The sequence below is a fragment of the Lipotes vexillifer genome, unplaced genomic scaffold, assembly GCF_000442215.2.
Source record: "Lipotes vexillifer unplaced genomic scaffold, Lipotes_vexillifer_v1.1 scaffold95, whole genome shotgun sequence".
Taxonomy (NCBI): domain Eukaryota; kingdom Metazoa; phylum Chordata; class Mammalia; order Artiodactyla; family Lipotidae; genus Lipotes; species Lipotes vexillifer.
In genome coordinates this window covers 30,968-45,176 of record NW_006791458.1, presented here as the reverse complement: position 1 = coordinate 45,176, position 14,209 = coordinate 30,968, and the positions used below count along the sequence as shown (strand labels likewise).

The window sequence follows — 14,209 nt, the reverse complement described above, 5'->3', positions numbered from 1 at the left end:
TGTTTGTTTTAATTTTTATTGGAGTATAGTTGATTTACAATGTCGTGTTAGTTTCAGGTGTACAGCAAAGTGAATCAGTTATACATATACATATATCCACTTTTTTTTTTTTTTTTTTAGATTCTTTTCCCATACAGGCCATTACAGAGTATTGAGTAGAGTTCCCTGTGCTGTACAACAGGTTCTTATTAGTTATCTATTTTATATACAGTAATGTGTTATGGTGTGTTTTTTAAATGTCTCTTTTCTTTCCTGGATAAAAGCTTTTCTCTCCAGGAACCAGATGTCACGTGGATAAAGGCTATGTCTAACCTGCAGGTTCTTGCTGCTGATGGAAAAACTCACAGATAATTTATTTTCAAGGTCAAATTGCTCACCTTACTGTCTGTTTTACCCTCCAGGAGAATATGTTGTTATGACCACTCATTTCCACCTGAAGAGAAAGATTGGCTATTTTGTTATTCAAACATACCTGCCATGCATAATGACGGTTATTCTCTCCCAAGTCTCGTTCTGGCTCAACAGAGAGTCAGTACCAGCAAGGACTGTCTTTGGTAAGTGCCAATCAAGACGCACGTGCAAGGGTCTGGAGGGCAAGTTGTATCACATCTGTGACATTGCAGATAGAATGAAAAAAGTAATAATACGTTAAAACCTGAAGTTAGTACAATAGGAATGTTCAAGGAATTACCATTCTCATTGTGACATGATTATAAAAAAATTCTTTTTTTAAAATAGCAAGCTGTTTTAGTGCATGTTAATCGATGGGATTAATGAACACTTGATTTGCTATTTTAGGAGAAAAATGGAATGAAGCAGGTATGAAATGCATGTGATTAAAATACACACATGGAAACATGGATACTTAAATCATACACTTAGAATCATTTAGAATCTAATGATTCTAAAACATTAATACGTAAATCATACATTTAGAATCACGTGTCAGTGTATTTTTTGAGAATCTGAGAAAATATAGTATTAGCAGAACTACTTCCTTACATATATGAAAGCAAGGGGTCCTTATGTAGAAAGAACTCACTGATGACCATGCCACCAGTACAGGAATATCTCATTTTACCCCATGTGTGCACTTCTGAAGAGTTACAAATATTTTTTTCTATGAAAATACTTTAAATGCCTTAGATGCTTTAAGTCAGTCTAATGGAAAAATGTTTAAAGGGTAATACTTTTTACTAATCGGAAAACTCACTCCCTAATTTATAATTTTAGAAGTTTATATTTCATATAAGGAGGTATTTCCTGCCTGTATCATAGTACACTGTCTTAAGTGTAGTTTTCAGACTGATGAAAACAAGGTTTCATCACCAAAAACTTACTGATTCATTCATTCATTCACTCATTCACTCACTGACTTTTTCTTTGAAATCTACTATGAGGTCCTACTATGTTCTATGCATGGAATGTAGCTGTTACCTTAACATAAACCATTCTTTTCATGACTGTTAAATTCTGGAGTTTAAAATTTGAATAACAATAAAATCATGCAGAATACTTACTGAATGCTTTTATATCAGTCTTTGTTCTATGAAACAACCCTATATTATCTTATTTAACGCTAAAAGAATCCTCTGTAATGTTATCCTGTGGTATAGACAAGAAAGCTAAGGAGCGAGATATTAAGTAACTTGCCCAAGTTCAGAAGCTATGAGGTGAATAAGTCTGGAGTAAGACCCATTCTCTTAGCTCTAGAGTCTGTGCGCTTAATGATGATGAGGTACAACTACCCATGTACTTCCTGCTGCAATGACAAGGCATGGAACGGGGTTGTCGTGGGCAACATAATTTATCTGGAAATTATAACCACATATTTAATTGGTGAAAGGTACAATTATCAAGGTTCATTCCAAAAATATCAACTAGGCACATGCTATGTTTAAAACCCTTTACTACAAAACAGAAGCCTTCAGGTGCTTACATTCTAAACTGAGGATTATTCTTGTGCAGAATAAGACTGGGGCATCAGTCATCTCAGGAAAAAAAGCAAGACTCTGTTACAAGGGCCCAGAAAAACATCTTTTCTTCTGAACTTAGCAAGGTGCTTCTGGGTTGGAAACCACGAGATCTTTGCTGTGACATTAGCCTAAGAACACAGCTAAATCAAGACCCAGAATGATTTCACCTGCAGAGCAAAAGAGTAGTTCATTTAAAACTCTTTTTTTCCCTTAACACAATTTGTAAATATTAACTAGTGTTTATACCACTTATTAGAACTGAAGATTGAACTCTTGTCAGATGCTCACTTCTCTATGTGTATGTAGTTTGAGCCCTTTATTCACTTTAATTTTTTTTAAATGAGAACAAGAGACATGTAGTTTATGTTCTATGTTTATTTTTGTAGAATGAGCACAGCACTATAGTGAAAATGATTTTTTAAAATGCTCACTTCCCCCGCCTTGGTCCCCAACAAATCCTACCCTTCCTTTTTGGAAATCCTCTAAAGCACTTTGGAATGTTTTATAAGTCAAAACCTTGTTCTTAACATTTTCAACAGTCTGCTATCTCAGCTGACTCATGCCCTTTCGGTAAACATAACTGCATATCTGTAAACTCAACCATGGCAAGTGTTTATGTGTATCAAGTTATATATTTCTAAAGTATTAAGTTCAATAAAATCACAAATACAATTTTCTGAGACCTTCAGCCTTCTAACATTTATTTAGTACACGTCTCTATTCTTTCTAGTCTGCGCTCAGCACATTCCTCTGAGCTGAGGGGAATGCCTGAGAGGGTCATGGGTATTTAAAGAAAAAATACCAAAGGGAAAAAATAAAGCAAAAGTTGTACCTTATAACAGTTTATTAAATGGCATCCAAAATGCAACAAAGCTGGAGCCATTTCATGTCTTAAAACATCATCTTCTTAACCTTCCATGCTCTTTCTCATTTGGAGGCTGTTGTCATGTAAATTTGCTGCCAGATAGACGCAAGTTTTAGGTTCAGTCTTCAGTCTTCTAAGTGTCAGTTGCCTATAAAATGAGAGTACAATTAAAATAAAATAGTGCCATTTAAAAGATTAAGTGAGAAAAATAAAATAAAATTTGTAAATTGTCAGGCTCAATACTTGAAACTTAATAGATACTCAGCATATTTTTGGATTTTTCCCTTTCCCTATAGCAGGAATTGTAAGACAACACACACAAACACACACACACACCCCTCTCTATGTTATTGTTAACTGTTTTTAATTTATGGATACATTTTTTTTTAAGAACACCCATTTAACAGTTGGTTGCCGACATAAGCCAAAATTCAAATAAAAAATGGAATTCACTTTAGCAGGGATTTATCCTAAAGGACTGAAGTTGTTAATAATAAGTTATTAACTTTGGGGCTTCCCTGGTGGCACAGTGGTTGAGAATCTGCCTGCCAATGCAGGGGACACGCGTTCGAGCCCTGGTCCGGGAAGATCCCACATGCCACGGAGCAACTAAGCCCGTGTGCCACAACTACTGAGCCTGTACTCTAGAGCCCGCGAACCACAACTACTGAGCCCACACTCTAGAGCCCGTAATCTGCAACAAGAGAAGCCACTGCAATGGAAGCCCATGCACCGTAACGAAGAGTAGCCCCTGCTCACCGCAACTAGAGAAAGCCTGCATGCAGCAATGAAGACCCAACACAGCCAAAAAATAAAAAAAATGTTATTAACTTTGTCCTTAGTAAGTATCAGGCTAAGTGCTAAACACTTTATTACATTATTTTATTTAATACTCACAATAGCCCTCTGAGTTAAACTTAGTAAAATTAATTTATAAGGAAATAATTACAAAAAATCCAGAAGCTCAGAACTGTGAGGCAATTTTCCCAACTTCACTCAGCAGTTACAGAGGTGGGATTTGAAACTGGGTTGCTCTGTTTTCCAAATACTGACATTTAATTACCTTGCTCTTTGCTCAAGTTAATATTGAGATGTAAATCTGGGGGCTATTTTCCCACCAGTATTCCTTAAACCATTTGCTGGTTACATAATATGGTTAATGCCCCAGAACTTTCTGCAACACCTCCAATGTTCACAGTAAGTCTATTTCCTACAACTGTGACCATGTATCAAAAATATGAGTTAATAAAAATCTCAGTGTTTCTTCTTAGTCCTATCACTTTCTAATAGAGTTAAAGATCATCTATCTTGAAAATCATGGAAACTAGGGAATACTGTATGGTTTAAAGCAGCTTAGAAAAATTAGCCACCGACCAGCTGTGTAACCCTGCTGATTCTCTAAAATTAATCAAAAGGGGGAATCATAGGTATGAGTTTTAGACACATGGGATGACAATATCTTCTGTGGCAATAATTTACTTATCTTTAAAATGCTTTCACATATTATTATATTTAGTCCTCAAATAATCTTGTAAATGTGCAGAACTTTTCTTCTCTTAGAATTTCAACAATGATGTAGACAATCAAGAGAATGAAGTTTAAATCATCACTTGTAAAGTTATGGAGACTGAGGGCCCTAGAAGTTAACTCGCTTACTCAAGGCTATAGAGCTAAGTAGTGAGGAACTAGTTACTGGAAGTGGTTAAGATTTTTTCAACACCATGCAACCTAAGCCACCCCCACTGGGTTCCTGTGATTTTTTTCATACATTTTCAAATGGCTTAAAAGGGAACTTACAGTATTCTAACTAGTTTAGTGCATTACATATAGTAGGTTGATAATATTAATTTGTTAAATGAACATTAATGGATGTCATCATTCACATACCAACACTTATAATAATCTAAGTAAACTAAAAGCAACTGATGTGAAAATTGCTTTGAATATAGGTGATTCTAATCAGTAGGGATAGATTCACAGAATAGGGAAGATAGGGCAGCATTAGCAGAGAGAGTAAGACTGTGGACATTTGAATCTGATGAATGTGTTCAAATTTGGTTTTGCTACTTCTGAGCTATGTGACCTCAAGCAAGCTACATGCAACTTATTTCAGGAACATCTTCAAAAGAGTAGCTATTTGAAGAATCAGGAAAATATAGTATAAAGGCCAAAGAGTTAATAATGTAACAAGATATTATCCTAAAATAATTTAATTATCTATCAATGATAAATTATCAAAAAGTTATTGGTTTCTTGGATTGTATATTCAAAGTACACAGGCAGAATATTAAACAGAGCTGAGGATCCAGAGACTACTTATGGATCAAGGACAGTGAAGATACCTGCTTTCTTTTTCCTAAAGTTGGGGACAGTGAAGGAATATTATTTCCTTTCCTACCCAGGACACCATGTTTAAGACACCTATTTACAGGAGTTCACTATCTTATTAACAGCTTCTCAATAGCAGAGGAGTTTATCCCTCCAAGAGTTCTCCATCAACATTGCCATACCATGAACTGCAAACTACACTGGGGTTAAATTAAAACTCATCCATCCCAAACCAAAATGGGATGAACTTGAAAACACACTCTGTGTTTCCCTTTACATAAGTAGGCTGACCTCAGTGATGAAAGTTTGTAGTATGAACCTACAAATTCACTTTCTTTCTTTACAGGAGTAACAACTGTGCTCACCATGACAACTTTGAGTATCAGTGCCAGAAATTCCCTCCCCAAGGTGGCTTATGCAACTGCTATGGATTGGTTTATTGCAGTGTGCTATGCCTTTGTATTCTCAGCTCTAATTGAGTTTGCCACAGTAAACTATTTCACCAAAAGAGGTTATGCATGGGATGGCAAAAGTGTGGTTCCAGAAAAGGTAAATGCTTTAATATTTCCTGTGATATAGCACTATTATGTCTTTTTAAACATATAGGATGGGATGTTTGGACTTGGGGGAATGGATGAAGAATGCAGAGAGAGGGTAAAGAGGATTCTTTGTTTCTTATGTCACAAATGATTAAGTGCTATGAGAATTTTGTTATTGCTAAGCAAAGGTTGTTTCAGTGGATAGATGTTCAGAGTAGAATGAATGAGATAAAGGAGAAACACAAAGGTACACATCTCTCCTCAAATACGCTTTCCTATGGTCCCCATTGATGTGAGAACAGTTTTAACAAACCTGACATTAGGAGCAATTATGCCATTATAATTTTTGTAACTTGAAAATTATAGTCTTCTGGTTGTTTTCCAAGCCTAATAACTTTGGTCAGAAATGTTATTATTCTAATGGCTCAATTGAATTGAGCTTGCAAAATGCATTATCTCTAATTTTCACTAAAGGGTAGGAAACACATTTTCTTTTTCCAAAATAGAGGTTTGCTTTAAGAATCATAACACACAGAATTCACAGAAAAATTCTTCACTGTAGAAAATTATCAAGTCAAGAATATCACTGTTCTTCTCAATTAGAACCTACTTTAGAGTGGATTTTAAAGCATAGTTGGGAGGGACTTCCCCCATGGTCCGGTGGTTAAGACTCTTCCTTCCAATTCACATGGTGAGGGTTCCATCCCTGGTCAGGGAACTAAGGTCCTGCATGCTGCAGGGTGCAGCCAAAATAAATAAATAAAGCACAGTTGGGGAGGATATTTCTACTTCTGGGGTTTGAAGGAAAAATATGTCAAAATGCAAGGGAGCCTTGGGATGGTGGAAAGAAGGACAAAGTCAGAGACACAGAGATTCTAAGACATCTAGAAGTAATCTAGGAGGAATCACTCTACAGCAAATATAGAATTCTAGTGTCTTGAGTCAGTCCCTAAAAATACAGTTCTGTGGTCAAATACACTTGAATAATTCTGCATACTGTCACCGAGTCACAGTATAGTAAAGAGTCTGAGAGGGTGTATAGTAAAGAAATCCATTTAATGATGTTTTTCCCATAGCTCCACAAATATACTAGAAAAGAGGATCCTTTGTGTTGGAAACATCTACCACATTTAATAGAATCTAAAGCGTTACTGCTTATATGATGTACCACTAATATACGTATACATAAGAAAGAAAATATGCTGCCAAGCAAAAGCTCTTTGAGCTTTACCTTTCAGCCACAGGTGAATCAGTTGAACACCTCAATGATCTTGTACACAAGCAACAGCATAGAAGGTTCTGCATCAGATGCACTATCACAACCAAAATGGGCCAGAACCAGTCCTCAAAATTCACCTTGCCTTGAAACATCTTTGCCCAGTATAAAAAAATCTCTGAATTTTCAAATCAAGAACCTAGGCTCAGGTTCAGTAAAGAGGAGACAAGACAAAAGGGACTGCATTTACCAGTTGGAGAAAGGGGTGAGAGAGTGGAGACACAGTTTTTTTCCAATACTTACCTTAGCCATTGATGGCCTCCATTTGTCCTAGAACAGAAGGGCAGTCCCAAAGGAAAGAGCACCAGAACTGAAGATGAGTGATCATAAGACACTACCAATTGTAAGACATAGCCCAAAGTCATAGATGTGGACATTTTAAAAATGCACATCTTAGAATCACTAGCAAATTCTATTAAAGTTCTTCAAAATTAATTATATGCAAACATTGGTGATATGCAACTGAAAAATGAAATGCAAGCACTGGGAAAAGTTGCTTTTCTATCTTAATCCTTTCTTTGCATGCTGCAAGAGGCCAATGTCTTTCTGATTGTGGCTCATCAGTAGCAGTTGTTAATGACTTGTTAGATGAATCGAACTTGATCTGGAAAGCATAGAATTTGGGTTGAGGCATTGGTGAGCTCATAGTTGAGTTTATATTTCTCTCTTTCTGACCGTATGTTAGTCTTTCAAGTGCTGTGTCTCAAAATATTTCAATCTCTATCAATCTACAGTCCGTGTTATTCAGTGTACATATATAGCTACAGGTATGGTCATATCTATATATTTTATGTATATATATATAGATACATATACACAATGCCTATATCTGTCATCATAATGAGAAAGAGAATATTTTTTTATAATTTATCTATGTCTCTGTAAAAATCTTCCCCAGGGCTTTGCCAGTTTGATTAGCTTATAATAAGGAGCATGATCACAGTGTGACCCAGGTCTCATTTTGACATTCAGAGAGAATAAATAACATATTTTTCCTGTGACCAGGTGAGTGTTTTCAGGAGAGGTAAAATTTCAATCTCTGACATGGTATAACTTCAAAAAAAAGAGAAAATCCACATAGGGCATCATGTTTTCAAGCAAGCATATAGTAGCCTTCTTAAGATCCATCTTCATATGTTTAACTGCTGGAAGAAATACCAACTTCTTTTTTTTTTGTGTGGTACGCGGGCCTCTCACTGTTGTGGCCTCTCGCGTTGCAGAGCACAGGCTCCGGACGCGCAGGCTCAGTGGCCATGGCTCACGGGCCCAGCTGCTCCGTGGCATGTGGGATCCCGGACGGGGGCACGAACCCGTGTCCCCTGCATCGGCAGGCGGACTCTCAACCACTGTGCCACCAGGGAAGCTCCCAACTTCTTAATGAATATGGGGGAACTCAATATTTTCAGAAATGAAAAAAACTATATTATTTCCTGAGAAACCAACCAGATATTTCTAAATATCCTTTTCAACATGATGCTGCAAAAAGAAAGAAATAAATAAAACACTTAAGTTGAGAAAATTTAGTATTAGGGTATTATGATAAATTGGCAGTAGGAGAGACGAAATCTACCAATAATACAAACTCTTCTCCAAGAATTCTTCCTGTGGCAGATTATTCATTTCAGTTTATCTAATAAGGTGTCTGTCACTCAGCAAATTTTGTTTAGATTAGAACCCATTGCCTCTCTTCAACATCAGAGTGCATATACATTTTATGTAAAGGACATACATGCTTTTCAGTGTATCCTTTAATATTAGATCTGCTATTTTCTAAGCAGTGGACTCAATACAAGTTCAGTCTGGCTGTTTGTGTTGAAATAATTCATATCACTTTTTGACTTGTAGTCATTTGGACCACATTCAGAGAGAATCAATTTTACTCATTTTATTTTTGTACAAATAATTATAGAAATTTCTGTCACTCCTCCTAAAGCTTAAGCAAATCTGCCTTCACTATGAAATGGGTGTATACTTGGACTAAGTAGCCTTACTTTTAATGGTGTAATACTAGGAGAAAAAAAAAATCTGGGCTTTTTTTTGGTTTTAAGTCCCAGTGAATGTATGCTTAAGGATTTGGAGAGGAGAAAAGGTAGCAGATAGGTCATGGAGTTGGATAATAAAGAAATTAACCTGTTAAAATTGCACCTTGTGAGTGAGAAATATCAGCTCTTCTAGAAGTAATAGTTTATTCTGATTTGATATTAAAAATACAGATTGTCCAGAGTATAACGAGTCTGGTTGGTCAAGTTTAGCTGCTCATGAACATTCTCTGTGTAGTTTATTCACAATGTCAATAATCAGGCTTCACTCCCTAGGAGTTCTGGTTCAAAATGCAAGATTGTGCCCAAGACATTTACACTTAAAAAAATTTTAACTGGTGATTTAGTGTGCCAAAAAAACAAACAAGGCTCACTCTTCTAGACTAGTGCTATCCAGCAGAAATATAAGTGAGCCACAAATGTGAGCCATATATATAATTAACATATTTCTGGTAGCCTTATTTAAAAAGTACAAACCAGTGAAATTAAGTTTAATAATATACTTTAGCTAATATGTCAAAAATATCCTGTTTACACGTAACTAATTCTGAACATTATTTAGGAGAAATATTGTACCTTTTTATTTTTTTCTTCTGTACGCGGGCCTCTCACCACTGCGGCCGCTCCCGCCATGGAGCAGAGGCTCCAGACGCGCAGGCCCAGCGGCCATGGCTCACGGGCTCAGCCACTCCGCGGCATGTGGGATCCTCCCAGACCGGGGCACGAACCCGTGTCCCCTGCATCGGCAGGCAGACTCCCAACCACTGCGCCACCAGGGAAGCCCTGTATTTTTTTTAATTTTTCATACTAAGCCTTCAAAACCCTATGTGTACTTTATACTTCCAGAACATCTCAAATTAGACTAGCCACATTACAAGTGCTCAGTAGTCACAAGTTACTAATGGCAACTGTATCAGAGCACATAGCTCTAAACAATGATACACTTTATTTTTGAGAAATGTCTGTATGACAGAAACTCTAAGAAATACTGCACTTGTCAATTACTGCACAGATAACATTGATAAGCAGCCAACACTGAGCAAGAATTGAATTCAGGATATCCTGACTACCCCGGCTTTGCCATTTGCCCATTGGAAACATGGGGAGAAGGAACAAATAATAATTAGCTCAGCAATTTTTCACTGCAAAACAAACTACCCCGAAACTTAGTGACCTAAAACAATGACCAAGCATTTTGGGCCGGGAAAAACCTGATGGTATTTCTATTAGTCTGACCTGGGCTCATGCCAAAAAGTCCTTGATACATGGTCATAGTTGGTCCTGCCCAAAACATCCATAAGATGTTTGGTCCACACCAGAGGACTTTGTTATTTGATCCTGTCCAAAACCATTTGGCATGGACCCGATATGCTCATGGACATTTTGGATAGGACCACATTTCAAGCACTTGGCATAAACCAAATGTCTTACGGACCAACTGTCTTATGGACATTTTGGACAGAAACAAATGTCCTGCAAGGTCACTTGTCAATCTTACAACTAGACGTTTGTATCTGCGTTTTTCATTTTTCCCCCAAAATGCAGTTGTAAATTGTGTTCCTTAGATTTTAAATAAAGCACATGTTTGAGTTCTAAAGGTCACTTTGCTCAGCAACTTATAAATGTGCTTCCCACAGTTTACTAAACAAAATACTTTTACTCTTCCCTTCTACAGCCAAAGAAAATGAAGGATCCTCTCATTAAGAAAAACAACACTTATGCTCCAACAGCAACCAGCTACACACCTAATTTGGCCAGGGGTGACCCCGGCTTAGCCACCATTGCTAAAAGTGCAACCATAGAACCAAAAGAAGTCAAGACGGAAACAAAACCACCAGAACCGAAGAAAACCTTTAACAGTGTCAGCAAAATTGACCGGCTGTCAAGAATAGCCTTCCCGCTGTTATTCGGAATCTTTAACTTGGTCTATTGGGCCACATATTTAAACAGAGAGCCTCAGCTAAAAGCCCCTACCCCACATCAATAGGTCCTGTCATTCACATTCTGTTGTTCAGTCCTCTGCACTGGGAATTGCTTTCTGTTCTCAACGCAGTAATTCCCATCTGCTTTATTGCCTCTATCTTAAAGAATTTGAAGATTTCCTTATTTCCATAATTCATATAAGAACAACAGACCCCTGTCTGGCAGTCCAGAGCAGAGCATACAGCTGAGAGACAGGATTCTGAAAGAGGGAGCAAGAGAGAAAAATAATGACAGAAGGAGACAGAAGGGAAGAGAGAGGAAGGGTGGGGGGGGAAGTAGGTCCAAAGACATGAGGAAAAGTAGAAGAAAAATCAAACTTAACTCTACAACTCTGGGTCATTTGTAGATCTATATTTCCAAATATTCTAGAAAAAAAGATACTGTATATGTCAAAAATATTTTTATGTGAAGGTGTTTAAAAGAATAAATTATAAATGTTTAATGAAGAAGCATTTTTAAAAATCTATGTCTTTATTGCACAAACTACAGTGTGCTTCTTACATTTCTGTTTTGTTTTTTAAACCGATGTATAGCTTTAACATTCTGTTTCCAAAGCTAAAGATCCCCACGCTTTCTCCTTTTAAGAAATGCCTAATGCATTATTTTGTTGTTCAATGCTATTTTTAAATTTATGGAAATTGCATTGGCAAATGTGCAGTTCCTCACTGTAGAGCACATTTAATCCAATGGAGACAAATGCTTTAAATAGGCTGCTTTACTATCATCTGAGCTTTTACCACTAGACTCAATGAGGAGTCATTTTAACAGATACACACTCAATAAAACTAAAAAAAGAAATAATAAACTTAAATAGAACAATTTTAAAAGATTTATTTTCCATCCTGTCTATATCCAGATAGCACATGCATCCAATAATCACTGGATTTTCATTCTGAAGATGTTTTTAGAGGGGCAAAAATATTTTGCAAGCTCTAGAATTGTTGAATGTATTATTTTATATAACAGTACATTAAAAGCTTTAGATTGAAGTTTATGACTAGTAAACAAATATAGAACATATAAATTATATATGTAAATATATGGCATGAGATTGTACATTTTTTTACTTTTTTAAAGGTTGTGTTCTTAAAATACTGTGTAGGACTCACCGCTCTTAGCTGTTAGAATGTTGTTAAATGCTATGGAAATACTTTTAGAGCCTGCATTTAAGACCAGAACAGCCTGAAGGAATCAGATGGAAGTTCCAATATATGGGTATAAAATCTACTTATGGAGAGAAAGCTTGTAATTGTCCAGTGTACAGCAGTAAATCAGTTGCTATCTGCTCAAGTCATCCCACATTTCCCTATTTTAAGCTCTTGTAATACAGAAAGAAAATGGAAAAGCATTAGTGGGAGCTAGAAAATCAACTGTATATTATTGCTATCTTTGCTGATACCAACTATTTCAATAAGTGTTGTACCATATGTAGCATTAAATATAAAAATACATGAAAGAATGTACAGGAAATAGCTTTTATTGAGTAATATTACATTTCATTTATACTGTAGCAATATATTTGTAGGCATACTACGTAAGGGCTTTAATGACAAGAGGTCCATTAATACTCCCTATGAAAATTCTAGTCTGTTTCATTACTTCCCAGATGTTTTAGAAATAAATATTTATGCAGAAGGTATTTTTGAAGCCTCCTTTTGTCTGACAGAATTTCAGAGATATTTAAAATTAGTGTCCAGAATCCACAGGTTATGGTCTAACCACATTTAGAATACTATGACATAAACCTGTCATCCTAATTACCAAATAAGACAGTTGGGATCCATGCCCAAGTTTTGAGCAATGTTTGTCTCAAAAAGCTGCTATCCAATGATGCAGGAAAATACAGTTTGTGTTTTCCTAAACAAACTCTGGTTTTGTTTTTAAATGTGCTTTATTGTTTGATATGGTCCTGCCTAAATTCAATGAGCTAGCCCAATAAAGGCTGAACCAGGATATTTCATCCTTCACTATCATGTGTAGATATCATGTATAGAAATAAAGTAAAATATGACTCTAACTTCTGTGTTGCTGTTAATCTTGTTATTTTGGGGCGTTAATCTAATATGCTTATTAAGAGCATTTTATCTTCCAGACTCCTCATAGCTAACATTTGGTCTGTATTTTGCTCATTAGATGTGAATATTTCTTATTAGTCTGCTTTCTGCTATGCAATGACTGCATTTCTATCATTTCTTAGTTTGTTAGTATATGTGGACAGTATTCTATTGTATAAATTGATTGCACAACTTATCAAAGACAAATGATTCTATGTAGCTTTTCTACAGTGCTTTGCTAAACCATGTAATACTAGTTAAGTCTTCCTTGAAAATAAAGATACACTCTTATAGAGGACAGTTCCTGTAAACTCCCAGGAAAAATTTTTTAAAGATGACACTGAATGTTTATTGCACCTTAGTGCAGTGAAGTGGCAATAAAACCTAACATGAATCGAGGTTGTTTATGGCAGATGCATGTATTGCTTTACAGAGTTTAGCAAAAGCTCTTAACTTTATGTCATACTGTATTCTCTTATAATAATAAAGCTAACATTATTCAGTAAAAAATGGAATGCTTGACTTTCTTTTCATGTTATCAATATGACCTACCATTGCCTTGTTTTAAACTATTTTCAAGTAGGAGCACCTAAAAGTGCCAAGTGCTAATAAGAATCTAGGCTACTCAGAAGAGTTTTGAAGATGTATCAATAGTATGATCCTAAACTATGATTTTAAATGAATCATTTTCAAAAAGAGGAATTGTTAAACACCTGGTATCTGGTGCTGCCAGTAGCACCTCAACTCAAAATTCATAAAGCATAAATAGAAAAGAGTCAACATACTGAAACAATAGTAGTTTGTTCATATCTATTGTTAATACAGTAGATTTGTTTTCTGATCTACTCCTGGGAGACTGGTTTACTTGTTTTAGAGGAAGAGTCTGAGCATTATAGTTTTTAAACCTCCCACAGAGCTATTACATTCCTTAATGTTTCTATAAGCACAAAGTTAAAGTACAAAACACTGAGAGGGACCTTCAACATGGTGGAAGAGTAAGACATGGAGATCACCTTCCTCCCCACAGATACATCAAAAATACATCTACATGTGGAACAACTCCTACAGAACACCTACTGAACGCTGGCAGAAGACCTCAGCCTTCCTAAAAGGCAGGAAACTCCCACATATCTGGATAGGGCAAAAGAA

The 14,209-nt window shown here is 36.2% G+C and overlaps 1 protein-coding gene across 2 annotated transcripts in view; it reads left to right on the top strand.

The window, feature by feature from the left end:
• The window catches only part of GABRA1 (gamma-aminobutyric acid type A receptor subunit alpha1), a 60,894-nt gene extending 47,324 nt beyond the window's left edge, over window positions 1-13,570 (top strand). The window contains exons 9-11 of one of the 2 annotated variants that reach the window (XM_007464394.1): window positions 402-554; window positions 5,516-5,718; window positions 10,699-13,570. In XM_007464394.1, the coding sequence (XP_007464456.1) occupies window positions 402-554; window positions 5,516-5,718; window positions 10,699-11,010 (668 nt within the window). In that variant the 3' untranslated portion in view covers window positions 11,011-13,570. The remainder of the gene's footprint in view (window positions 1-401; window positions 555-5,515; window positions 5,719-10,698) is intronic. The other variant, XM_007464395.1, reaches the window with a different exon arrangement.
• Window positions 13,571-14,209: the final 639 nt, after the last annotated feature.